At 51.8% G+C, this 26,023-nt stretch overlaps 1 protein-coding gene and 2 long non-coding RNA genes across 5 annotated transcripts in view; 2 read left to right on the top strand and 1 right to left on the bottom strand.

Moving 5' to 3' along the window:
* LOC140686027 (uncharacterized) overlaps positions 1-3,750 on the top strand; it is a 9,779-nt gene extending 6,029 nt beyond the window's left edge. For both annotated transcript variants that reach the window (XR_012059452.1, XR_012059453.1), the window contains exon 3: positions 1,880-3,750. This is a non-coding gene — a long non-coding RNA (uncharacterized lncRNA). The remainder of the gene's footprint in view (positions 1-1,879) is intronic.
* On the bottom strand, positions 3,746-11,706 carry LOC140686028 (uncharacterized). 2 transcript variants are annotated; one of them, XR_012059455.1, is made up of 5 exons: positions 11,617-11,706; positions 10,340-10,421; positions 6,623-6,813; positions 6,330-6,512; positions 3,746-5,700 (listed from the first exon to the last, which is right to left on the bottom strand). It is a non-coding gene; the product is annotated as an uncharacterized lncRNA (long non-coding RNA). The 2 variants fall into 2 exon arrangements; XR_012059454.1 differs by lacking the exon at positions 3,746-5,700 and having other exon boundaries at positions 5,802-6,512.
* TRIM16 (tripartite motif containing 16) lies at positions 8,940-26,023 on the top strand. The gene is made up of 6 exons (XM_072938439.1): positions 8,940-11,301; positions 17,321-17,416; positions 19,113-19,346; positions 21,547-21,712; positions 22,164-22,259; positions 25,132-26,023. Exons 1-6 carry the CDS (start codon positions 10,816-10,818, stop codon positions 25,713-25,715), a joined length of 1,662 nt encoding a protein of 553 aa, XP_072794540.1. The 5' UTR covers positions 8,940-10,815; the 3' UTR covers positions 25,716-26,023.

Raw genomic sequence — 26,023 nt, 5'->3', positions numbered from 1 at the left:
GCCTTCCCCAGAGCGGCTGTTGCTCCCCCCGCAGTGGAAGGGCTATTTGTGACAAGGGGGCCTCCGAGCATCAACCAGCAACTGTGAGGCCGGGGGGCTGTGCTGGGGTGGGGGAGAGGCTTTTCACCTCCTACTGTTCGCAGAGGGCAGAGATGGTGAGCTGTGATAAAGTCAATGGCAGTCTTCTTTCCCCCTATTTAGACACTGAGGGACAAACATCTGGATTTTTTAAAGGAACAATATGGCGAGTATAATTCCCATTTAAAAGGGGATGTGACCTCTTTCCCTTGCAGGGATGCAGCCTCCCTCTGGGAGAGGCACAGGTGGAACTTGGGGTACCCAGTGGTGTGCTGGTGAATTTTCAGCAGCTGGCTCTCTGGGGAGGGGCGGGGCGGGGGCGGGGGCTCAATTTGTAGTATTTGCCATTGTCTGTGGTGTAAATACTCCCACCATGGCTGACTTCAGGCTGCCAGCAGCACTGACTGCAGACTGGGGAGGAAAGGGCACTCCTGGCTGTCATGAGTGGTGAGGATCCTCCCACACACCACTGGGGACTTCTCTGTTTTATTGGAGAAATAGCTGTTAGTCCCGTTCTGTCCATTCCATCTATTTACCATGACGAAAATAGGACACTTCGTAGGCATTTCAAGTACCTTGAAATTTTCCTGAGTGTCTCCATAACCCAGACTCTCAAAGATCAATTTTCTAGCTCCAGCTGATCCTGTTAGCAGGACTGCTATTAAAGGATTCCCAGTGACATGTGCACCATAGTCTGTGTGAATAGCACCCCGTGAAGTCACATGGAGGACAGCCTCCAAATAGCAGTGGAAAGATCTCCAGGGAACGTCTCTTTGGGCTCCCCATTTGGAAAAGACTGTGGAGATAACTGGTTAGAAGTGCATAACAACAGTCTAGGACAGATGCAGAGAAGTCTTGTCCAACAGGCAGGTTGCGGGTGATGGACAGTCCTCATGAAAACCCCTAAGTTGGATACGTGCCAGAAATATAATTTTAACATTAAATTAAAAATCTCACAACATTGTAAAATGACTATAACTCAGTTTTAAAAAATGAAAAAAAGGCTATTCCTCTCCTAAAAAATCAAATGTCGCAACATTGTAAATCAACTATACTTTAATTAAAAAAAATCAGATACTACTGCTTAGCTCCTAAATAGGAGGGAGCACTCAGCTGTTATGTATTAAGGACATTACGTGTAACGTAACGTATGTGTGTTTGTAGAGATCTCAGGCATTTCATGTAGATGAGATATCTCAGCATCAGAAGTTAAACTAGAGAGAAGCCATGCAATACAGTAAGTGTGGGAGGGCCTTCAGTAATCCCTGACACTAATTTGATATAAAACAGTCTATACTGGAAAGAAACCCTCTGATTATCTTAAATGTGGGAGCACCTTGGCGGTGACAGGCCCTGTGCAATAAAAGATTATCCCTCCACAAATGGCCACGGTGCCGAGGTTGGGAAACCCTCAGAGAAGCAGTCGGTCATGGCGGCATGTGACCAACAGGTGGCAGTCATGTCTGCTGCCGAGCTGTTAACTCAAAGGCGTTCACCAGCCGCACAGTTAACAGTCCATCACTCTTACTGCAACACACATGCACACAAGTTATTTTTAAGTTGCCAAAGTGAAATATTCTTTGCAACAGATTCAAATAATATAGGAATATATAAAATAAAATGGAAGGGTTCCTCTGTTCCCCCTTCAAGTCTTACTGTTAAAGAATTAGGTTTGAATCTGTGTTATCAATCCAGATTCTTTTCTTAGGCATGTGTTTGTGTGTGTGTATATCTGTGTGTGTGTGTGTGTGTGTCTGTACACACATGTAACTGGGATTGTACTATTTCTTTTGTTTTGCAGCTCACTTTTAGTTCTCAACGTGATACAGTGGACGTCTTTACAAGGAATTTGGAGCCACCTGACTTTTTAAATGGACGCATAGTGTCGTGGTGTATGGATGTGCCATGATTTATTTATATATCTTTTTACTGATGGGCGTTTGAGTTCGTTCCAGTTTTCTTGCTGATACAAGCAGCTCTGTGGTCATGCTGCTATTTCTGTAGGATAGATTCCTGGAAATGTGATGGGTCAGGGTGTATGAACATCAGAATTGTGGTGAATTGGCTGTACTAATTCATGCTCTAACAGTTTCCCCACACTCTCAGCTACACGGGACACCATCAATATTTTACTATTTTTAGTTTATATCTTACTATATTTCATCCTTAATGGGGTTAGATGTCTTTTTGTATGTTTACATTTTCACATGCTTTTAAGTCCATGAATTGTCCATTCATTTCCCTTTCTCATTTTTATATTAGGTTTTCTTTTTATCAACTTGAAGTAGCTCTTTATATATTTTTCTTATTAATGCTTTGTCTGAATTTTGAGTTTGAATAAAGGATGAGTTAGGGATAAAACTTTATATTTTCTCAAATAGCTAGCCAATTGAACTAACAGCCTTTATTAAATAATTCCTTCCTTTCTCGTTGTAATGAAATGCATGCATACCTGGGCCCAGTGTTAGACACTGTTCTGTCTAATCTTGAGCTGGGTTCCCAGTGCTTTACTCACTGTCTTGTGGCTGGTGCAGAAGGAGGGGGGATGTTAGCCGTGTACTGAGATGTACAAAAGCCACGAGGGAGGAGAAAACACGGCAAGGGATTGGAAGAGCCAGAGACTAAAGGAGGAGTGTGGGTGAGAGGAGACGGGGTGGCGTTGGGTTGCGAGTGGGCTCAGAGTGGTCAAGGCACTGCAGGCTGCTTACAACTGGATCTTTATTCTTAGAGCTAGGGAGCCAGGGAAGGATTTTAACTAGAGGAATAATATGATCAGATTTATATCTTACTCTGCTTTCTCTGGGCTTCTGTTTCCACCCACGATGGAGTAACTGGTACCAGACTAGTCCTCCCACTGCAAACTTGTGTAAAATTTGACAAAACATAAGCGGTAACTATTTTCAGGCGGTGAGTGACAGGCAGCACGAAGGGCCTGATCCCTGACAGCAGGAGGAGCTCTCGTGGTGCGCCCCATGGCCGCCCACCTGCCTGTCAAGGAGCCATTCCCCAACCATGACACACGGAGCTGGAGTCAGGCAGAGCCCGGTGGGCCCGCTAAGCTGAGCGTCCAGAAGAAATCAGGGTCCCAAGCAGCTGAGGCAGCTAGAAACTGTGGGGCGAGGCACACAGAGGAGGGAGTTGTGCAGAGGAGCCCAGTGCCCCACGCGTGTGCGTGACGGCTCAGTAAGGCTGGTTCAGAAAAGCTTTCCCCGGATGCGCCGTGGAGGAAGGATTGGAGGGAACAGTTAGGGGGGTGGATGCAGGAATTCCAATTTGGAGTTACTGTAATGCAAGTGAGAGACAGTGGTGGCTCTGACTGCAGTCATGGGACACAAAGGGTGAAGGTTCCTGAGATCCTTGGGATGGAAGATGGTGATGGAATGGATACGGGGGTGAGGGAAAGGCACACTGCCCGGGTTTCTGGTTTGTAGTCTGGTTGGATGCTGGCAGCAATCTCAGAGGAAAGAACCACGAGGAGGGCCAGCTTTGTTGGGTCAGGATCCGGAAAGGTCGTAGGTTTAATTCTGGATGTGTTCGGTTTGAGGTGACTGTGAAAGTGAAGTTTTAATATTTAGAATGTAGTTGCAGACAGAGCTCTGAAAGTCTGAGCTGGAGACATCAACGTGTGCCAGTGGTAACTGGAGTCCTGGGAAGGGAAGAGCTCATCTGGGGAGAGAGAATAGCTTGGGAAGAGGACATGGTCTTGGCTTGAGCTTCAAAGAGCATCTCATCTTTTTTTTTTTTCAATTTTTTCCAGGGGAGGGTAATTAGGTTTATTTATTTTAATAGAGGTACTGAGGACTGAACCCAGGACCTCGTGCATGCCAAGCACGTGCTCTGCCACTGAGCTGTACCCTCCCCACAAAGAGCATCTCATCTTTACCAGCCAGAGACGTGTCCAGTTTCCCACTACATTATCTTGTTGAATAATGTAGAATCTTACAATAACCCTGAAAGTGAGACAAAGCAAGTACTCTCTAATCTTATAGGTGGAGGAACTAGAGACTCAGAGGGCAAACGGCATCTGACAGTGGCTAATTGATGGCTGAGTGGAGGCGCAAACCCGCCTTCCGACTCCTGAACCCTGGGCGTCTCTGCTCGGAAGCCGACCACTGGGCTCCCTTAGGACTCCCGCCCACAAACACGTTTACTTTTTAAAGTTCCTGTTTTATGATTTTTGTACACTGTTAAGTTGTTATTTTAAAAAGTTGGAAAACGTGGGAAAGCACAAAAAAGTCACTACGTGCAGTAATTTCATGCAGCTGTCCTCCGGCTGTCTGCATACATTCACACCCGGACACCTAAAGCTGTTCCTTTTGATATAATTCGTCTTACAGTGTACAATCCATTTTATGACCTGCTTTGAGAAGCTTAATGTATGGTGACCCTTTCCTCATGCCATTAAATAATGAGTAACTGGTTTTGAGTGAGCTGTTGGGCTGAGTCTTAGAAAAGCAAATAGAACAACTTGCCAGAAGCAAACAAGCCTTGTTGGGTGGATGACTTGCAGTACCACCCAGTGGCCTTTTCTCTTCTTACACACTTTTCATTGACCATATTTTCCCACTTTTTGGAATGAATGGTGATGCAGGAACTAAAGTCTCGAGGTTTCCTGGCAATTTGCATTCCTTCCTGAAAAAAGGCCAGTAGCAGCTGGAGGTGCAGCTTGGCCTAAAGTTCTCGTGGCAGAAGAGTTCAAGCTGGTCTCAAGGCATGTGATTTTGAAAGTGTTCCTTTGTCAGGGAGGATGTTTCAGGTTACTTGCAGGCCAACCCAAACATTTTAAAATCACAATGAAACATACAGAAAGTGGACCAGCTGGATCCTGCAGCTCAGTGATGCCGAGGGCCAGGTCCTCTGGGTCTCTCTGCCTTGCCACGGTGAGGGCAGCATCCTAAGCTGGTCTCTTCATGTCATGGATGGTTGCCAGCAGCCATGCTTCATTGTCCACCTCCAGAGGGAAGGAGATCTGTTTCCCAAGTGTCTCTCTTAAGAGCCAGGAAGACCCCAGCAAACTAATTCTCGAATATCATTGGCCTCAATTTGCATAGACCCCCCCCATCCCTAGTGTGACCAACACCGGCCAACAGGCTGGAGCGACCACGTCTGGTGTAGATGAACCCAATCAGGCATAAGGAAATACAGAGCATTCTTCAACCTTCTAGTTTGCAACAGTGAGGTGGGAGTCAAAACCATATGAGCAAATGGGTATCGGCGGTGGGGAAGTGGAAGTAAGACTGCAGCTTCCATGGTTCCTGTAACACGGCATCTTCCTTTGGCGGGGACTTCGATGAGGAAGAGAGTATATTGTGTATTGAGAAAATGACCCATTGTCCTCTGGCCTGGCCACAAATAATCCCTGAGGAGGGGGGCAGATTTTGGCTCTCAGACGGAAAATGTTTTTTCCTCCCTTTGTTCAGGAATCTAGGTCACTAGTCCATACTTTTTATTAAAAAAAAATAAGTAATTAACCAAGAGGAGCCCATTCCAAGATGGCTGGAGGAGCATTAACACCGTGCGGTGTGATCACGCGCATTGTAATAGAACCTGTAGCCGTGTCCCGGTTAGCGTTGTTGAGGAGGAAGGTATTTCCCTCTACCCTTCCAGGTTCTTCGGGCTGGTCTAAGAATTAAATTGACATGAGACAGATTAACAGGAGGAAGTTAAAAGTTTAATAACACGCACGTGCAAGAGACTCAGGAAAACTGAGAAACTCACCCAAATGGTCAAAACCCTCTTCTTAAATACCACCTTCAGTAAAGACAAAAGAGGATGTTGGGGGCAGTGGTTTGGGACTTCAAAGGGGAGGAAGGCAATTCACATAAAGATGGAAAAGCAGATTTTGGTAAACAAATGTTTGCTGGGCCAGCAGAGACAATGGGACTTGGAGAGGAATCTTAACAGACAAACAAATGTTTGCTGGGTTCCTCCCTGTCTGCTACACCAGTTGGCACAATAGTTATCTCTGGTGAGAGCTCCTCTCCTGGAGCAGGTCCCCATTCTCCATTCTTTTAGGTAGTCTGGGGAGATAAACAGAAAGACTTCCTGAGACTTCTTAAAAATAATCGGCCTAAACTAATCCGCATGCCAAAGAGACACACTTTGGGGTCTAGTTTTGCTCCCCTACAGCATCAAGAGTCAGCCTCCTGGGTTCAAACTCCAGCTGGTTCGGAACCCAGGATCTCTGGGCAAGGTCTTTAACCTCGGAAGGCTCGTTTTCCCCATCTGCTAAACAGGAATAGTGACGGCACCTGTCTCAGGGTTGTTGCGAAGACTCGCCCATGGAGTGCGTGCAGCGCCCTCAGCATTGATGCTGGTGTTTGTGTTATCAGCCGTGCACCCCTTTGAGCTTCACCAAACTCCACGTGCAGAGATGCTCGAACCACAGTTACTCCACTTAGATTTTTTTTAAGATGCATTCTTTTCTTCCATGGCTAAAACAGATAGATGTACAGTGTATGCTGGACAGGCCACAGAACCAGCTGTTGTGATTAGCATAAAGTTTAAGTCAAATCATGTATGAGCCAGAATGACTTGCCCTTACCTCAGTATGTGAAAGCTTCCTCTGTCATCCTCTTTTGATGGCAAATATTTTGATAAAAAATACTGATGATCAGAATATTTGTCCCTCAACGCCAGAGTGGTTGCTGCCTGCCCTGGGCCCATCGTGTCCCTTGGTGCTAGGCAGGACACTCTCCGACATAAATTGCAGCAATATGTTTTTGGTTCTGTCCCCTAAGGCAAAAGAAGTAGAAGCAAAAACAAACAAATGGGACGTAATTAAACTTAAAAGCTTCTGCACAGCAACAGAAACCATTGACGAAATGAAAAGACAACCTACTAAATGGGAGAAAATGTTTGCAAATGATGTGACTGATAAGGGGTTAATTTCCGAAATATATAAACAGCTCATACAACTCAACATCAAAACAAACAAACCAAACAACCGACCAATTGAAAAATGGGCAGAAGACCTGAAAACAGCATGGAGTTTCCAGAAATCCTCCTTTGGGTGTTTGTACGCATATTTCTTAGCGTTGTTATGGAGGTTGGACAGAGCACAGTTCCAGGGGTGTGTTCAGCATGGGCCACATAAAATGTCATGTCTTTGGGTCTGAAATTTATGAGAGTAACTGGACAGTTCGGTCGGGTTCCTGAGCTCTGCCTTTCCAGGGCACGGAAGGACCCCCAGAGGTTCCTGGGAGGCCCAGCTGCTAGTTCTGGCCCTGGGAGCCTGGCTGGCTGGAGGTTGGCTGACTGAGGGTGGACCAGGGCCACACCTGTGGGCAAACAAGGGGGACTGGGGAACGAGCCAAAGCCAGACCGGCTGTGGCTCAGGGAGGAGATGACCCCGGGGGCTCCCTGCAGGTGCTGCTCACAGGCAAGGCAGACCCTACTGGAACTCCCAGTCTTGTTTTCTGAACCAGCGTGTTTGTCCCAGTCTTTGTGAAGAGAAGGCTCGGGCAGCACCCGGGGACGGCCCCTCCTGCCAGCCTCGACCCACGGCGACAGGGCTCGGGGGCGGGGCGGGGTGGGGTGGTTCCGAGTCTCCTCTGGGTTGGTTCTCCTCTCCTTCAGTTTGGTCTCTTGTCTGGCAGTTGTTAATCACCAAAACGGCCCACGAGGCTGTCTTCTCATTTTATGAGAGAAGCAGGGCTGGGGACCAGTTTGCTGATAGTGACCCCGGCCAGAATGGTCCCTAGGCCCACCCCCTGGGTGAACCAGGAGAAGCCTGGGCCGGTTTCTGGAAGAGTGATGCAGCTTCCAGCTCTGGGTCTCAGACTCTGGGTTTTACCAGGAAAGCTGGACGGTGAATTTGGAGGACGAGCTTAGGTGGGGCTCTCCCAGGTGACTCCACCCCCACTGCTCTCACCGTGGTCTCCTAAACGCGAAGACTTTCCATTCCAGACAAGGGGGAAGGACACAGTCTCAATAAAGTATCGTCCCTTAAAATCGATCAAATTTAGATATATGACTTGTTAATTTTATTATTCTTATTTTCCACACAGTCTGATTGCCTGCTTTTTCTTAATTTCTGCAGGCTGGCGGACAAATACCACCTACGTTTGTGGATCACAGCTCTGCACGGCTTCACAGAGACGCAGATGAAAACTGCTCAGCGAGATTTTTGAAGCTATTTACTTAGGAGGAAAACTTAGGGGCTTCCTTTAACCTGAAATGGCCAGATAGAGTCTTTGGATTAAGAAAGCTCTACTTGAGGTCTTCCATATTCCTCAAGGTGATGGCGTGAAACCCACAAATTGGGAGGGGAGTTGCAGTCACTGTTCACGGGCCCTTAGGGAGTTTAGTTTGTCAGCTTGTGGGATAGTTCATCACAGAGTCCACTGGGTGAAGGATGAACGATTACCTGCCTGCCTGCCTGCAGTTACCTCCCACATGGTTTAGTAGAGTTTGAGTTCTCAGAATGCTGGGTGGGAAACCTCCCTCAGTTCCGGGAAGGAATCCCAAACCACGGCGTGGCCCTGGTGTCTGTGGCGGCAGGTTTGATTCAGGAAAGCAGGAAATTACATCCATTTTGCGAAATAGACACTTGCTTCATGCAAGGCTGCGTGCAGGGAGGCTGGCCTGGAGGGGAGGAGAGGGTGGTGTTGGGGGGCCGTATGACATCAGAGGGGCAGGTCTGATCTTGTCTTAACTGAGGTTAAGAGAGGACAAATGATTTTCCCAGGTCAGGCTGGGACCGAAAATTCAGCTTTCCTGTTTTCCACACTGTTGTGGAACGTCTGCTAGCTCAGGGCTCCAGTGGGCCACCGGCTGGGCTGAGCGAGCCCTGTGGGGTCAGCGGGAGAGAATGGTGGGCAGGGGAACCATTCATGAAGGAGGGGAGGGTGGGCATGAGACGGTGGGGGGAAGAACAGGAGATGAGTGAGAGGCTGGCTCAGTACCCCCAGTGGGAACCTGAGGTTGTGGAACCGGTCAGGCAGGGCGGCCAGGCCACTTTCCCTCACCTTCCCTCTCCTTCCCCCAAAAGATCAAAGGCTCTGTGGCACGTGGGTGGACCAGTTCAGCCGCCAGAACCAGGGCATTCTGAAAAGCAACCCTATTCATGGACGTTGGCGAAAGCCCCGGACGTCGGGGCCAGGACAAGCCGGCTCCTTTCTCTCCTGGCCGGAGGTGTAAAACCGTGAAATGAAATGCGGGAGGCCCCTTCTGGGCGCCTCCAGCAGTGGGGTTGGGGGTACTCAGGAAGCTTCGCGTTGCTGAAAGGGCCGAGCGAGGCGATCATGATGTGCGTGTTCGGGGCAGGTGGACAAGCAGGCCTGTATCTGGATAGACTATTACAGTCCCCCATGCCATCCAACGCCATGCAGCATTTCTTGGATTTCTGAAATGCCTTGGTCAGTGACAAGAATCACGCCTTGGTTTATCTGGTTTAATCCGGATCCCGCAGAACCCAACCAGGAGTGGACAGCCATGGGGAGGGGGATGTCTTGGAGACACCCCCACCCCCAATCTCAGGGGCGAGCTGAACCAGCGCCCCCACCCCCCGGTTCCCTCTCTGTTCCAATAGCTTTCCAAATCCACTTGAGCATATCTGAAGAAATCCTGAGGGGAAGCTATAGACCCTCTCTAGGACACAGAAGTTGGGGGCCAGGTATCCTGGAATAATCCTGGGTCCTTTGGTGCCCGTCTGGCAAATGCAAAGTGTGCTGTGTCCCCCTACCCAGCGAGGGGGTCTGGGAGCACTGTTCTTCGAAGGAGGTAGATGCTTATCTCGTCCCCTGGCCATCGATTATGAGCTGGATTGTGCCCCCCATTCATACACTGAAGCCCTAACCTCCTCTGCCTGGGACTGTGGCTGTATTTGGAGACTGCGCTTTTTAAAGAAGTTGTTCAAGTAAGATGAGTTCATTAGGGTGGTCCCTAATCCACATCTGACTGGTGTCCTTATGAAAAGAGGAGATTAGGGCACAGACGTGCGCAGAGGAGAGACCATGTGAAGACACGGGGGGAGGACAACCGTCTACAAGCCAATGAGAGAGGCCTCAGAAGAGACCATCGCTGCTGACACCTTGATCTCGGACTTCCAGCCTCAGGACTGGGAGAAGACACGTTTCTTTATTTAACGCAGTCTGTGGTGCTTTGACCCACACACCACGTCTAGGAACACCTTAGTAAGTGGGCAGGGCCCCCCTGTCCCCCCACGAGCCCCCGGGCAGGTGTGCAGGTGTCGGAATGGAGCTTTATGTGGAAGGAGACAAGGTCTTCCTGACTCTCCCGATCGCCACTGAAAACCCACCTGTAGCCTGTCTCCTGGAGATGGGAAAGGATGATAGCCTGTCTTGTGGCTGAAGTCCTTACATTTTGGGTCCCTTTAAAACCTGAAAACAAAAAATGGAGCCAGTCAGGCCACGCAAAGCAGCGTGGACTTCTGCCCGCAGAGCTCAGGAATCTCTGGTCTTTTCAGAGCGGGCCTGGTGGCAGGGCTGAGTCTGTGGGGGACTGACTAACACAGGAGTCGGAGTTCTGGGTCTGGGCAGGAGGAGGGGCAGGGCTGGCCACCCTGAGCCTGAGCAGTCGGTCGGCCTGTGTCACCGCCGCTGGCTGGTGTCCAAGCTCGAGCGGGGTAATGACTGCGTGAGCTCCCCAGGGGGAGGAAACAGTTAAAACTCTGCAGCAGCTGCAGTCATCTGGGCGTGGCTCCCTTGTCTGACTCACAGCGGGATCCTGGGCCAAGGGGCAGACAGACAGACGGACAGACAGCGAGCCTTCCACATGGCCGAGCTGGATCTGATGGCTCCAGGGCCACTGCCCGGGGTCCCCGCTCACCGGCTGACCACGCTCAGCCCAGACTCTGGGTCGGCTAGCCTGGGGGAAGGAGAGGACATGGGTCCCCTGGGGACCCCCCCGGAGGGGACAGTCTCTGCGTGGCCGGGCAGGCCCGGGGTGGAGGCGGAGGAGGAGGTCCTGTGCGACTTCTGCCTCGGGGCCAGCAGGGTGAGGGCCGTGAAGTCCTGCCTGACCTGCATGGTCAACTACTGCCCGGAGCACCTGCGGCCGCACCAGGAGAACAGCAGGCTGCATGGCCACCAGCTGGCCGAGCCCGTCAAGGACCAGGACCTGCGCGTCTGCCTGGCCCACCGCCGCCCGCTGGTCGCCTTCTGCTGCCCCGACGGGCAGTGCATCTGCCAGGAGTGTGGCCAGGGCGAGCACCGGGGTCACGCTGCGGTCTCCTTGGACGCTGCCCGCAGAGACAAGGAGGTGAGTGCTGGGGTCCACCCGAAAGAGGGAGGTGGGGAGACCCTGTGCCCAGGGAAACTGGAGTGGGTCACTCTGTCCCAGCTCAGTCCTGCTGTCCCTGTGCCCGCTCTGTCTGTGTCTGTCGCTCCTCTTCCTGGCAGTCTCCTGCTGTTTCTCACTTAGCTTTCGGTGACTGACCCGTGCCTGGGTGCGGGGCTGAGGGCAGAGGTGTTTCCCTCTGGCTGGATCTGGGTGGCAATGAATGAAATGCAAACTTCGGCAGAAATTCAAGAGCAAAGAACAAAACTTCCCCCTAATTTCTCTTCCCCACTTTACCTGAAACGAGAGATCAGTAGACAGGGCCCCTCTGAGATACTGGGCGTGACATCCAAGGGCTTGAACAGTGTCGAGGTAACAGAGAACGGGAAACTTCCCTCCAGGTACAATGTCAAGGTTGGCTTACCTGGGGAAGTAAACCTCATCAGACAGATGTACCAGAAGAGACTGAGAAACACTGTTCTCCGAGCCTGTGACTTCATTCCCATCAGATAGGGAAACTGTTTCCAGAACAACTGGCTTTCCTTTGCCCAAAAGCCGAGAGCCCGGGGAAGCACGCGGGCTCGGAGTCACTGGCTGTTTCTCATACGTTGACTTTCCAGGAGCACTTCTTTCTCAGTGGGGAGTGCAGTTGACTTTTGTCCCACGCGTCTTGTGTTCACACTCCCTGCAGCTCCCTGTTGGCACTGACCACGGCCGCCGGGGCCCGAGGCAGCTTCTGGGCCCAGGGACCCTGGGCCGCTGAGGAAGGAGCTTTCCAAGGACAGGCTACTTGCCGGGGTCCCTCCTCCATGCCCTCCCTTGGATTTCATCCAGTGTTAGTGGGAATTCTTCTGGAAAGCTCTGTGTTCCAGGTGCCAATGAGTCACGTTTTCCAGCTCTACAGTCCCCTTGCTAACTGTTCCCAGCACCTCCAAGGTCGGGGAATGTCCAGTCAGGAGAGCAGGTCACTGCCACCCACCCCCCACACTCACAGCCGAGACGAGACTCTGGGTCATCAGACAGGTGAGAGGACAGCAGCCCGGGTCCTTGAGGAAATCCGCCTTCGTGAAGCGTTGCTAGCTACTAAACGCTTTCCGTGGGTTTCCCCATCCAGTCCTCGAATGACTCAGTGAGGTGGTGACTCCTCATCTCCACTGCGTTTGTCCAAACTCCTGCAAACGGCTAAGTCAGGAAGTGAGGGATGGAAGCTTCTGGAAAGCTGCCCACTGGAGGAACACAGGCAAAGACCCCAAGATCACGGTATTATAGCCTTACTTTTTGTTTGTTCTTTTGCACACAAAACCCGCCACTCTTAGAGAAGCAAGATAAAGGCAAAGTGTACTGCTCTTCCCTTATTCAGGGTGTAATATCTGAATTCTATGATATTTAACTGGAAAAGGGATGTGTGCACACTTTGAGAAACAATCTCTGTGAAATCCTGCAATGGATTTTACCCAGAAAAGGTCCCCCTCCTGCCCTGGGTGCCCCCACCCCCCTCCTCAGAGGCAAATGCCACCATTTACAGTTTCTTCTGTCTCTCAGAAATTCTGTGCCTGTGGTGGCACAGGTACAACGTGAATTTGAAACGTAGTGGAAGCTGGTGCATGACGGAGACTGAGGGTAACTGTAACTTTGAGCAGGGGGACTTGTGTGGAACCCCAAACTCAGACATCTTAGGAGAGCTGTGTGTGGGGAAGCACAGACAACTGGGTACCGGCCCTCGGGCGGTTTGGTGCTGAACGCACTCGAGGTTATAGGTTCAATGCAGCAGCTCTGTGCCCCAGGTCCCTGGAGCTGGCCCAGGTCACAGCCTCTGCTCGCTGGTCTGCCTGTGAGAGTTCGTGCCGTTCCATCCTGTCTCCTTGCTTTCTATGCGGGGAGTAGGTATGCTCTGTAAGTGTAGCCAGGCTCTAGATGGCCCTGCCCCATCTTTGGAGCCCGAGAGACCAGCTCAGAAGACACAGTCGATGTATGCGACAAGGCTACACCTGCCACCAGGGCTATTTTGCAAGTTTTGTTAGACATCAGTAAGGCTCCAGAAACTCAGTCTTTCCTCCAGCCAGCCCAGACCTGCTGGAGCTGCTTGCTGAAGGTCACTGTGGACCGCGTTAAGGGCTGGTTACTCAGGCAGGCCTGTCGTGCAGCGGGGACTGAGACTGGAGGGGTCAGCCGTGAGGACACGAGCAGCTGGGACCCTGCATCCGGTCCGCAGAGCAGCCGATTGCTCAGCTCGCCGACTGAGCCCCTTCGGAAGCCCCCACGCTGTCTCGCGGGGCCAGTGGGCAGACCCTCTGTTTGGATCTGGGCGTTCTGGGTGTTCTTTGCTTGTTTGTTCTGTTTGCTGGGCTTCCAGAGCCCAGCTCTCCCCAGTGGGGACTCAGCTCTTCCTCCTGCCCAGGCCAGCTTCCCGGGGCCTCTTAGCATTTTTTGTTAATTGAAATACAGTTGATTTACAATGTTGTGTTAGTTTCAGGTGTACAGCATAGTGACTCAATTATACACACACATATATTCTTTTTCAGATTCTTTTCCGTTGTAGGTTATTACAAAGTATTGACTATAGTTCCCTGTGCTGTACAGTAGGACCTTGTTGTTTATCTATTTTATAGTGGATCATATGGTAACTCTATTTTTAGTTCTTTAAGGCACCTCCATACTCTTCTCCTTACTGGCTGGGGCCCCTTAGCTTTTAAGAGTGGCTGGTCTTAACTCCTCTCGCCTTCCCTGACCTCAGGCTCACTGCCGTGGAAGTGAGGCTGTGTGTGTACGTGTGCATGTGCTTTGGGAAATTTGCACTCCTTCTGTGACTGCCTTTCTGTTTATTCTGACCCATGAATTGCATGTGACTCATTCCTGTTCCTCGTCAAGTTTTTCAAACACCATCGAGCGTTTCCCACGGGCTAAGTGTGAGGCTTCCCTGCCTGTCTCAGGGAGTGTGGGCTCGAACCAGGAAGCCCAGGCAGGTCCCTGGTTCCCGGGGTTCCACAGGGCTGGGGACACAACTGTCCTGCCGCGTGTTCCGAGGAGGGAGGCCCCACAGTCAGGCCAGGGCGGGGATCTTGGAGAGGGAAGACGTGAGCTGGGCCCTGTCTGAGAGCTTGACGTCCATGTGTGGCGGGTCATTGTATCCAACCTCAGCATTCGTTCAATCCGAAGGTTCGGGACTGGGTGCTGACTGCAGACCCAGTCCCCAGACAGAGCAGGGGCCAAGTTCTGAGAGCCACAAGGCGTCGGGGTTGGGGGAGCAGCTAACCAGCACTGTTCATGGCCCATTGGCTGCCAAAAGGCAGGTGCTCTGAGGCCATTCAGGAAAAGGATTTCCCCTAGAATTTCTGAGGAATACCTTGGACTCAGTGTTATGTAACCTTGTTTTTCTCTTCTTTCTTTTTTTTTTAAACATTTTTTTTGATTTATAATGATTTTACAATGTTGTGTCAAATTCCAGTGTAGAGCACAATTTTTCAGTTATACATGAACATATATATACTCATTGTCACATGTTTTTCTCTGTGAGCTACCATAAGATCTTGTATATATTTCCCTGTGTTGTACAGTATAATCTTATTTTTCTATTCTACAATTTTGAAATCCCAGACTATCTCTTCCCACCCTCCGCCCCCCTGGCAACCACAAGTTTGTATTCTATGTCTGTCAGTCTATTTCTGTTTTGTGTCTATGCTTTGTTTTTTTTGTTTGTTTGTTTTGTTTTGTTTTGTTTTGTTTTGTTTTTAGATTCCACATATGAGCGATCTCATATGGTATTTTTCTTTCTCTTTCTGGCTTACTTCACTTGGAATGACATTCTCCAGGAGCATCCATGTTGCTGTAAATGGCGTTATGTTGTCGATTTTTATGGCTGAGTAGTATTCCATTGTATAAATATACCACATCTTCTTTTAACCTTGTTTTTCTTACACATTCTCCTGGGCTGTAAGTGTTTCAAGAGCAGGAAGGGTCTTATATACTGGACTGGCACATAGTGGGTTCTGACCAGTGACCGAGGAACAGAGTCGGCCCGGGGAGGGGGAACTCTAGCGTTCCCAGAGCAGGCTCTCCAGAAGGGAAACACAAAGGAAGTGACACCAACTGGGATTTCCTCTTTTCTCACTCCCTTTGCTGTTCCTGACCTGGCCACCAACCTCCGGGTGCCCCTCTGCCCTGGAGGTAGAAGCAAACACGATTCTGCTGACATACCTTGTGGCACCAGAGGAGACTCTACACGGTGTGATGAGGGTCGTAAAGCCAGCGGGTGGCAGGTGTTTGGACCCTGATGCCGTGGCTTTTACACAACATCTGTTGTTACCCTGCTGACGCAGGCAGGACTGTTCGTGCCCTTCGATGTGGAGCCGTCCCCGCTCGTTGGCACTGCTGTCCTTTGGTGCAGGGCCCGCCCTGGCCTGAGGTGTGCACACTGCTGAAGTCCTGGGAAACCCCAGAGCCAGGGTCGGAGACACCCCGTCATTTTCTGGGAACAGGAATAACTGGAGATACTGGTCTCCCAAAGTGGCCCCACCTATTGTGGTAATGGGGAGTGCCTGCTCTTGGGGTGACTCACTCAGAGGTCCCCATCAGACTCCGGAGTCCTTTTCTTCTTTTATGGCATCTGCAGACAGAGGGGAGACGCCCCCTCACTGGACACCGTCTGGGGGTCCCTGGATCATGCTGGGCCGGTCGCTTCAACATGCTCTCACAGCCACGCTCGCTGCTGCTGGGGTTCTGCTGTGTCTTCCATCTCCTTCGAACAAGAGTTCATGTTTTCCCACTACCATGAAGCAGGTCACTGGGCGGGCCTTTTAGACAGACCAAGACCCCACGATTGCCCCCTAATAGGCCAGGCCCTGTTGCCTCCCCTGCCACCCACTTCCGGGCACCAAACCTCAGGTCTCAGGGTGGGAGGTCACCCGGGCTCTCTCTGCCCTGATTCAGTGCCCCAGGGCCTGAGCAAGAGTTACCTGCCTTCTGCAGGGTGAGGCGGGTCCGCACCTGCCTGGGCTCCCTCCGGAGCCTGGGATTCCCGCAGGCTCCAGGGGGAGGAGGGGAGCAGCCCACGAGTTAGGGCTGCTCGTGCACAGCGACTCACAGTTGAGCGCACGTGCATGCTGCTGTTAAAGGGGTGAAAGCTCTGCTCTGTGCTGCTGTGGCCTCGTGTCCTCCTCAGCCAGGAAGGTGATGGGGCCTGAAAGTCTGCAGAGGCTTGGGTTTCGTGCCTTGGCAGGCTTCAGAAAGTGCTCAGGGAGCCCTAGGAGGCAAGACAGGAGCTGGGTGGTGGGGTCCAAGCAGGTGAACCCAAGGTTCTCGGCAGACACTGGCCTCGGCCGGGAGGGTTCGCTCCGCCGGCCTCCAGGAGAGAGAGGGTCCCTGATGGAAAGCAGCCAGGGGATGCCGGTGACAGTGTCGATGCGATAAGGGCACCGCTGATGTTGATTACACTTACAACACGCCCGCCACTGTCCAGAGTTCCTGTAAACACGCATGGTCTCATCCCGTCCCCAGTGACCCCGTAAATTAGGCCCTTTAGCGTCTCCCCATTTCATGGTTGGAGAAATGGAAGTGTGGAGGCGTTAAGGTGATTTTTGCAAAGTCTCAGCTGCCAAGCGGAACCTGTGCGATCCCTCGCCCCAGCTCCACGCCTGCGCTGTTCTGAGGCTGGAAGGCCGGGGCTCAACTCCACTGACAACTGCGTGACCTTGGATAGGTGGCCCCATTTCATCACCCGTGAAATGGAGGTGATGGATTTACGCACCCTGGGCATGGTTGGGATGATACATGGTAATGCACAGAGATGTCTGGTGATGACCAGCGCAGCGCAACAGCTGGTGCAGCCGAGCTCAGCCCCGGAGGGGACCCTCTGTGCCTCTGCTGAGGGCTCTCCAGGCTGCCTTCTGAGAGCAGCTTCTGAGGCAGACTAAGATGGACAAGGGGCGATGGTGCTGTTGCCCCTGGGATCCCTCCCCGTGCCCTGGGCTCCCTCCTCTGTAACGCTGTCCTTTCCTCTTCCCAGGTGGAGCTTCGGGGCACCCAGTTAGACCTGGAGCGGAAGCTCCAGCTGAATGAAAATGCCATCGCCAGGCTCCAAGCCAACCATAAATCCGTCTTGGTAAGGCTGGCTGGGCTCCCCTGCTGGGCTTCAGCACACCTGACTGCTGCTGCGTGCTCAGCCAGGCGCCCCCGGGTTGGGTCGTAGGACGGGGTGCAGCCGTGGGGATCCCTGCCTCACCCCTGCTGAGGGACCGGGTAGAATGAAGGTTAAAAGAGCAGGCTCTGGAGACAAGAACTGGGCCCAGCTGTGTGGTCTGGGGCAAAGCACTTAACTCAGTGGTGCTTCAGCTTCCTTACCTAAGAAATGGGGCCCATGATGGTGCAGTCGTCCCTCGGTCTCCACGGGGACTGGTTCCAGGACAACCCCAGCCTCCACCATGGTGCCAAAATCCACGGATGCACGGGTCCCTTATATAAAACGGCCTCGTATTTGCATGGAACCTGTCACATCCTCCCAGATACTTTAAACCACCTCTGGGTTGCTTATAATAGCTGATCTAATGTAGACACTGTGTAAATAATTGTTGGCTTGGCAAGTTTGAGTTTTGCTTTTTGGAACTTTCTGGTATATTTTCCCCCAAATATTTTCCAGTGGTTGGTTGAATTTGTGACTGTGGAACCCAGAGATACAGAGGGCCATCTGTACCTACCTTTTTGAGGTTGCCATGAGATAATATGTATGCAGTGCTCAGAACAGTGCCTGGCACATGATACACACTGTGTGGCTGTTATTTGTTACTATTTTATGTAATTAAAAAAGTGACTAGACAGGCAGCAGGACTCCAAGAGGAACAGAAAACGGCACCTGGAGGGGCCGTTCAGAGAGCTCTCGGATGGAATGGGTGCGGGGGGCAGTGCGGGAGACTGAGGCAGGCCGAGAACGGGCCCTGGGCTGTGGAGCAGGGTGGAGGGAGTGCGAGCACAGGAGACGGTACCCAGGACCTTGCCATGAAGCTTAACAAGGTCATTTCGAACTGGACACTGTCGGGGGATCTGTCAGCGCCAGGACTTAAAGCCGCCACAGAGAGAAGGAAACCGTTTAAAACTCGGATTGATGATCTAAATATGATATGCCTGAAAGCATTTACAAGGGATGTTCACCCTGTGAAAGGGCGGAATCCCACATGCACAGGTGCCGTTGCGCGGACCCTCAGTATGGATCACGTGGAGCTTGTTTTATACACTTTTGAATGTAGCAGTCCATTCCGCACAGGTGTGCTCGGTCTGAAATCCTCAGGTGCTGTGGTCACCTGCACACGCCCTAAACATTTTGTGCCTGGCCCGGACACCGTAAGATTAGACGTGCTTTTGGCACAGATAGACCCAGTGGGCAGTTTAACCGGGCATAATGAAATGCAGAGATAGGTGAATTCGTGCTGCTGATTGGTACAGAGAAGCCAGATTATTAATGTACCACAAGAAATATAACTGTCAAGTATACTGCATGCACACCTTGCCCCGGTAGGAAAATCAATTTCAGAAACTCAAAGAGCAGCCCGACTGTCAGAGCTGGACCCAGAGGTCAGATAACTCACTCTCCCCTCAGATGGATGAGGGACTAAGTTAATGATTGGTAAAGAGTTACTTACAGCCTGGAGAGTCCATCCTCTTTTCCCGGGAACCCAGGATTCATGTGAGCATGAAGTCTTCCATTTACGATAGAAAATTGCTCCCCAATATGCAGGTTTCTCAGGTTTGCTTTGAGACAGCTGGATGCCTGGCTCACAGACTTTTCCCTGCCCGCCATCCCCCAGGTATCGGTGTCCGAGGTGAAGGCCGTGGCTGAGGAGCAGTTTGGGGAGCTCCTTGCTGCCATGAGGAAGGCCCAGGGCGACGTGATGCTTTTCTTGGAGGAGAAGGAGCAAGCGGCTCTGGGCCAGGCCAACGGCATCAAGACCCACCTGGAGCACAGGAGCGCGGAGATGGAGAGGACCAGGCAGGAGCTGGAGCGGATTTCTGCCATCAGCAACACTGTGCTGTTCCTGGAGGTACTGTCAGCCATGCCGCGGACACCAGGGGACACCCTCTGCTTGGAAGGGGACCGCTCCTTGATAAATGGGGTGCACAGGGAGTTCTGGGACAGAGGGAAGCAGGTCTTGACTCGGCAGAGGACAGGAGGACCGGAGGGAAGGCTTCCCAGAGTGGGGCGGCAGGAACTGGGTCGTGGAAGATGAGTCACGTCCCAGGAGAGGGAACCGCGTGTGCAGAACCAAGGCACAGAGGTTTGTGAAAGCACAGCCAATCTGGGGAGCTAAGCGGCTTTCACAGGATGGGGTGGGGGGTGCCGGGCACAGAGTGAAGGGAGGTGAGGCTGGCGGGGCCAGGCAGGTGTCTGGCTGCGAGAGAAGTTTGTTCATCCTGAAATGAAGCTGCAGCAGCTGGGGGAGGACGTCAGATGAAGAATGATGAGCTCAGGTCTGTGTGCTCCACAGACCACCCCGACTGCTGGGTGGAGGCTGGCCTGGCTGGGGTGAGAATAGTCCTGCTGCCTTTCGGAGAGGGCTGCGTGTGCTGGGTGACTGAGGAGTGACTGAGGACGGCCCAGCAGAGGAGACGGGGCCTTTCATTACACGTGCTGTTCGTTGTAGGTTAAGCCACATGCCCTCAGAACCAGACCCGAAGGACACGAACCTGCAGGGAAGGAAACTAGGTTGTGAATTCCATCATCCTGGGTCCATCGGTAGAGCGCTGTGTAGTTTTTGGCAAGACGCTTAACCTCTCTGGGTCTCAAATTCCTCATTTATCAAACAACCAAGGCAGAGTCAATTATTTCCGAGGCTCCTTCAGCTCTATTCCTAAACACAAATAATTTTGGATTGTTATGTTTGAAAAAATTCCCTTCTAGTTACAACAAAATGTTTGTTGTGAAAAAAACACTTGGAAAATACAGAAAAATATGAAGGACCACAATCCACACTCCCACCACCCAAAAATAAGCATCGTTAACCTTGTAATGACTGGGAGAAAGAGCAGCAGGCAGAAAGGGAGACGGAAACACTGAAGGATGTCCTGTTCCTTCAGCTTTCAGTATCAAAGCAAAGGAACTATGTAATGCGTTTCCGCAAAGAGTATATAAATAATTTCTCCTTATTTTTTCATCTTTTGTAACTTTAACATAAAAAACCTAACAAAAACATATTTTAGTACAGGATAACTTAGTTTAATTAAACATAACTTCTTTTTCCCCCAATTTGCAGCCATTGGAAATGACCACATGTATTGTCCACCAGTAATTTGAAGTGTTACTTTTATCATATACGGTGCTAAATCTATATGCAGCCTTAAAATGTTTATTTTTCTATCACGTCTCTGCCTTGGACTTTTTCTTCCATTAATCTAACCATTTTAGTACAACTGTTTCCATCACTAAGTTTTCTGCTGTATCCAGTCTGCAATTCAGTGCTTCAATTGCCTTTGAATTTTGATAACATGTTACATCTAAAAGCAGACTATCCTGATCACTGCTGAGTTTTGAAGCATGAACGGCTTAGTGTGAAAAAGCATTTCAAACTCCAAAGCACAGAACAAGAATTAGGGAAAACTCTGTATCAGATTGAGCCTGGAAGAAAAAGGCAGCAAACTTTCTTGTCCGAGGATTTGTCTGCGATCTTCCAAGTGCTGCACCAGCTCCTCCATCCCAACCGTGGCTTGTGTTTAAGTTATTACAAAAAAAGGACTGAAGGAATGAACGTTGCAGGACTGCTCCCTGCATCTGGGCTGTTGGCATAGCATTTTGTTCTTTGGTTCCCTGTCTGGGTTGTGTGTTGCAGCTGTTCTTGGTATCTAGTATCCTTTGATTTTTATTAATTAATTAATTAATTTATTAATTTATCTATCTATCTATCTATCTATCTATCTATCTATCTATCTATCTATCTACTTTTGGGGCTTGTCTGGTATTTTTTCATTCTTATTTTTAATTGAAGTGTAGTCGATTTACAATGTTAGTTTCAGGCGTACAGCAAAGTCTCCTGATTTTTAAAAGCCCGCTTTCCCAGTTTAAAAAAACAAATAAATGCTTCCTATGTTGTCAGACGCTGAACTGGACACATAACCTGCACTCTGTTTGTGAAGCGCATGTTACCAGGAGCCCATTTTACAGATGCGGGAGGTTAACATTGAGGAGGGCTGCCTGGATTAAGGAACGCAGACGCCAGGGCAAGTGCTGCCGTGTTTCCTTCCCCGCAGGAGTACTGCAAGTTCAAGAACGCGGAGGACTGCGCCTTCCCGAGTGTTTACATCGGACTCAAGGACAAGCTCTCCGGCATGCGCAAGGTCATCGTGGACTCCACCGCGCACTTGATCCAGCTGCTGCAGAGCTACAAGGAGAAGCTCCAGGAGAGCTCCAGGGAGGGTGAGGAGCCATGCTCTGTGGTGTCTCCGAGCGGTCCACGGGGGAAGTGAGAGAGTCGGGGCAGGGCAGAATCGGGGCGGGGGGCCTCATCTTCAAAGCCATCCTTCCGCTAGACCGTGGTGCTAACGGACACTTACCTTGATGATTTTATTTTACCATGGAGACCCAGAGAATGTGATTTAGTCACATCATGCGATTGGCCGGCATCTCCAGGACTAGTTTCTGAGGTTGCTAATGCCTGTCCTTTCAAGTGAAGTCCAGGTCAGGCTGGCACCTTTCCTCAGCGCATCTTACTTCATGGGCCACTGAGCAGGGTTCTCTGAGACATGACTGGTCTCCAGCCCCGTCTTCCCACTGGAAGCCCAGGGAAGAGTGGTGGTGGTGGGGCCCTGCTTCTTCGAGTCCCCTGCCCACCTGGACAGGTGTGCACTCACAGCTCTTGATTTTCTAGAGGAGTACGACATCAGGACTCAGGTGTTGGCTGTCACTGAGCACAGACATCGGACCTCGAAGCCCGAGCCCCGCACCAGACAGCAGTTCCTGCAGTGTAAGTTGTGAGCAGCCCCTCCCCAGGCTGGCGGTCCGAGTGACGCTTTGGAAGCCAGCACGCCCCCCTCATGTAGCTTTCAGGCTCTTGCAGCCTCAGGTCCAGCCTTAAGTGGCACACTAAGACAACACTAATTTAAACAGATTTTGAACTTTTTATCTTGAGACAGTTTCAAACTTACAGAAACACTGCCAAAGCAGCACCAAGAGCTCCCATACACCTTTCACCCAGCGTCTCCAAACATTGGCACTTTATGTAACTACAAGGTGTGGCCCCAAACCAGGAAGTGAATAGCACTGCTGCAGGGGTGTTACCCCCACCCGTGGAATTGAGTCAGGTTTCACCATGTGTTCTTACTAATGTCCTTTTTCTGGCCAGAAGTCCGATCCAGGGTCAGAGATGTTTCCTTGTCTCCTTGGCCTCCTCCAGTCTGGGTCCGGTCCCTTTGTCTGTCTTGGCCCTTTTGAAGATCCTGGCTAGTTACCAAATGGCTCCCTTGTAAGTCTGAAGTGGCCAGAATCGCCCAGCCCATTGTCCTGTCATTGTGTGGGCTTGTCCCGGTCCGTTAGCATTTTAAAAAAGGCTGTGTTTCTAATCAGCACTTCGTTATGGTTAACAAGGCGGGAGGTTCAGTTCCTCGTGGAAGGATGGCATCTCTGCGGCCAAGGCCATTTTTGGGCCACGTGGCTACTTTGTCTCTTCGGCATGTGCCACTGAGCCCTGCTTCTGCTTGTTTTCGGGGGGTGACCGCTGACGGGCTGACCCCTGAACCCCCTCTGCTCTGGTTATGACGTGATGGCCATTTCCTGTTCTTGCCACAGCTCTGCATTTTCCCCAGGACCTCTGGGCTTCTCCACAGTTTTTAAAAACATTTATCCTTTCCTGCTTCCTGACAGACGCACATCTATGTTTTGCAAACAGATAACAGTTAACACAAGGAGCTAGACACCCCTTATTCTTAACATTAAAATAAAAATGAAACACAGCCTTTTTCAAACACGATGGTAACTTTTCCTCTTTGAGTATTGCTACGAACTTTTAGCCTCTTTTGGACTCAGAGTGTTTCACGGGTCCAAGTTCCATCAAATTGTCAACATGACCAGTGGGGAGCCACTTGTCAGCCGGCCTCTTTGTCCTCTGAGCGTTGACATTCTGCCCTTGGCATTCTTCAAAGTATCATGGCGTTCTGGCACTAACCAAGTGTCCCCGACTCATTCTGGTTTTCTCGACCCAGGGCATGGCATCACATACTCTGTAAGGAGTCCTGAGTCCCCTTAGACGTGAGAGTATTCTCGTGCTGACTCACAGGGCCAGTGTTCACTGAGCATCTTCCTGGAGCTAGAAGCCCAGGGTCGAGTCCTGGATAGAATGTGGAGCTTACAGAGTAGAAGGAGGACACGTGTGAAACACACGAATAAGTAATTACACATCGTGACGAGTACCACGCAGTTTAGAGGGCGGGGTGCTCTGCGATGCAGTGATGGGGTGGGGGCCTCCGAGGAGTGACTCGCAGCAGCAACCTGAATGGATCAGTTGGGATCTCTCAGACTCGGTTGGGGCGATGGCCCCATCATGGAGGGAAGAGTCTGTGCCAAAGCCCGGAGCCGGTTCAGGGTTGGGTGGGTCTGAGGTCAGGGGGCTGGAGCATGGAGGTCAAGGGGGAGAGGGCAGGAGACGAGGCTGGAGATGCAGGCAAGGGCCAGTCCCCAGGGCTGTGCAGGCCAGAGTTGGGGGTCACTGCTTTATCCCAAGGGCAGGGGCACCATCAGAGGTGACATGTAGGCCAGGTGACATGATTTAGCCCACAGCACCCTGCTCCGCCAGGGAGAAGGTGTGGGGTGCAGGAGATGGAGCTGCTGTGCTGGCTGGGTGGGACTTGGCGGCGGCTTGGATGGGGGTGAAGTGGTCTGCTGAGTGGGTGGGACCCAGGGCTCAGCTGCTTGTGTGTGTGGCAGGGAGGGACCAAGTGAGGGAGGATTAGGACAAAAGAAATGTCAAAACTGACTTCGAGGGTGGCTTGAGCAGCTGGGTGCACGGGGGTGCTAATGTCCTCTGGGACCAGGAAGAGAATATGTCGGGGGGACTGTTTGAGGGGAGGGACTGTGTGTGGGGGAGTCTGCCCCACGCCAAGCAGTTCTCCACCAGCTGGGCGTCCTACAGTCGAGCTCAGTTCTGACACCGTCTCCCTGGACATGGACCCCACTAGACCCCCCCAACCCCCTCAGATGCCAGTCCCAAGCAGTAGGTCCCCAGGTGGCCCACACCTTCTGCCCGACTTGGCTGAAGTCAGAAGTCCCCAGGGCCCACCTGGAAGCTCTCCAAAGCCCTGCTGTTGGGGTTTTGTGGCGGCTTCCTCACGCAGGCGCCAGTGGTCATTAACGCCAGTCCCAGCCCTTTTCCTTTCTCAAGAGAGTAAGTGTTAGGACTGGGGACCCAAGTTTCTAGTCATGACTTGGTCTTTCTGGTGACCAGCCAACCCCTCCAGGAGCCCGCCTGGAGTTGCCTCAGTAGAACAAAAGACACTTTTATGACCCAGGAAATGGCAAGGGTTTCAGGAGCTCCGTGTCAGGAACTGAGGTCAAAGACCAAATATTAGATGCTCCCAGGGGTCTTGTCACTCAGGAATGAATTGCAAGGTGCTCTGTGCTGGGAACGGGCTGCAGAGACCAGATACGTGTTTCTCGTTGTCAATCACAACATCACACTTGTGTTCTGTTTTCTGGTTTTCACTCGCCTCTTGCCCGGGGCGGGGACCGCGGCTGGGTAGACGGGGACCAGGAGATGGATGTGTTCGCGGGCTCTGGAGGCCGGCCGGCTTCGAAGGGCTCAGTCCGAGCTGGCCGTCGGTCCCTGACCTTCTGTATCCCCTCAGATGCCTGTGACGTCACCTTCGACCCCGACACGGCACACAGGTACCTCCGGCTGCAGGAGAACAACCGCAAGGTGACCAACACCACGCCCTGGGAGCACCCCTACCCGGACCTCCCCAGCAGGTTCTCGCACTGGCGGCAGGTGCTGTCCCAGCACAGCCTGTACCTGCACAGGTACTACTTCGAGCTGGAGCTCTCCGGGGCCGGCATCTACGTGGGCCTCACCTACAAGGGCATCGACCGCAAGGGCGAGGAGCCCAACAGCTGCATTTCTGGAAACAGCTTCTCCTGGAGCCTCCACTGGGACGGGAAGGAGTTCAGGGCCTGGCACAGCGACACGGAGACCCCGCTCAAGGCCAGCCCTTTCCGGAGGCTGGGGGTCTACGTGGACTTCCTGGGAGGGGTCCTCTCCTTTTACGGCGTGGAGCCCGACGCCATGACTCTGGTCCACAGGTTTGACTGTAAGTTTTCCGAGCCCGTCTACCCCGCCTTCTGGCTTTCCAAGAAGGAAAACGCCGTCCGGATCGTGGATCTGGGAGAGGAGCCCGGGAAGCCAGTGCCGGCCTCGCTGGAGGCTGCACCCTAGACTCCGTGTCCCAGACTCAAGCTGACCACAAAGACGGGGCGGCAGCTTGGTGGTAGCTGGCTTTAGAAGTCATGGGGGTCCCAGAGCGAGGGGAGGGGTCTCTGGCCACTGCCCTGGGCTCCACGCTTCACTGTCTTCTGTGTCGGTTGTAACCCTCGGGGCCCCAATTCCTCCCATCCTTTTCCAGCGATGCTCTCCTGCCTGCTCACGTGAGCGGCACACTGTGCCCAGAACTGGCAGCCGGGCATCTTCACAGCCATCAGACACCGCAGAGGAGGCACAATAAATCGCTCACTTCACCTCTCGTT

Source organism: Vicugna pacos, chromosome 16, assembly GCF_048564905.1.
Source record: "Vicugna pacos chromosome 16, VicPac4, whole genome shotgun sequence".
Taxonomy (NCBI): Eukaryota; Metazoa; Chordata; class Mammalia; order Artiodactyla; family Camelidae; genus Vicugna; species Vicugna pacos.
Note: the sequence above shows the minus strand (reverse complement) of the source record. Positions and strands in the feature narration are given on the sequence as shown.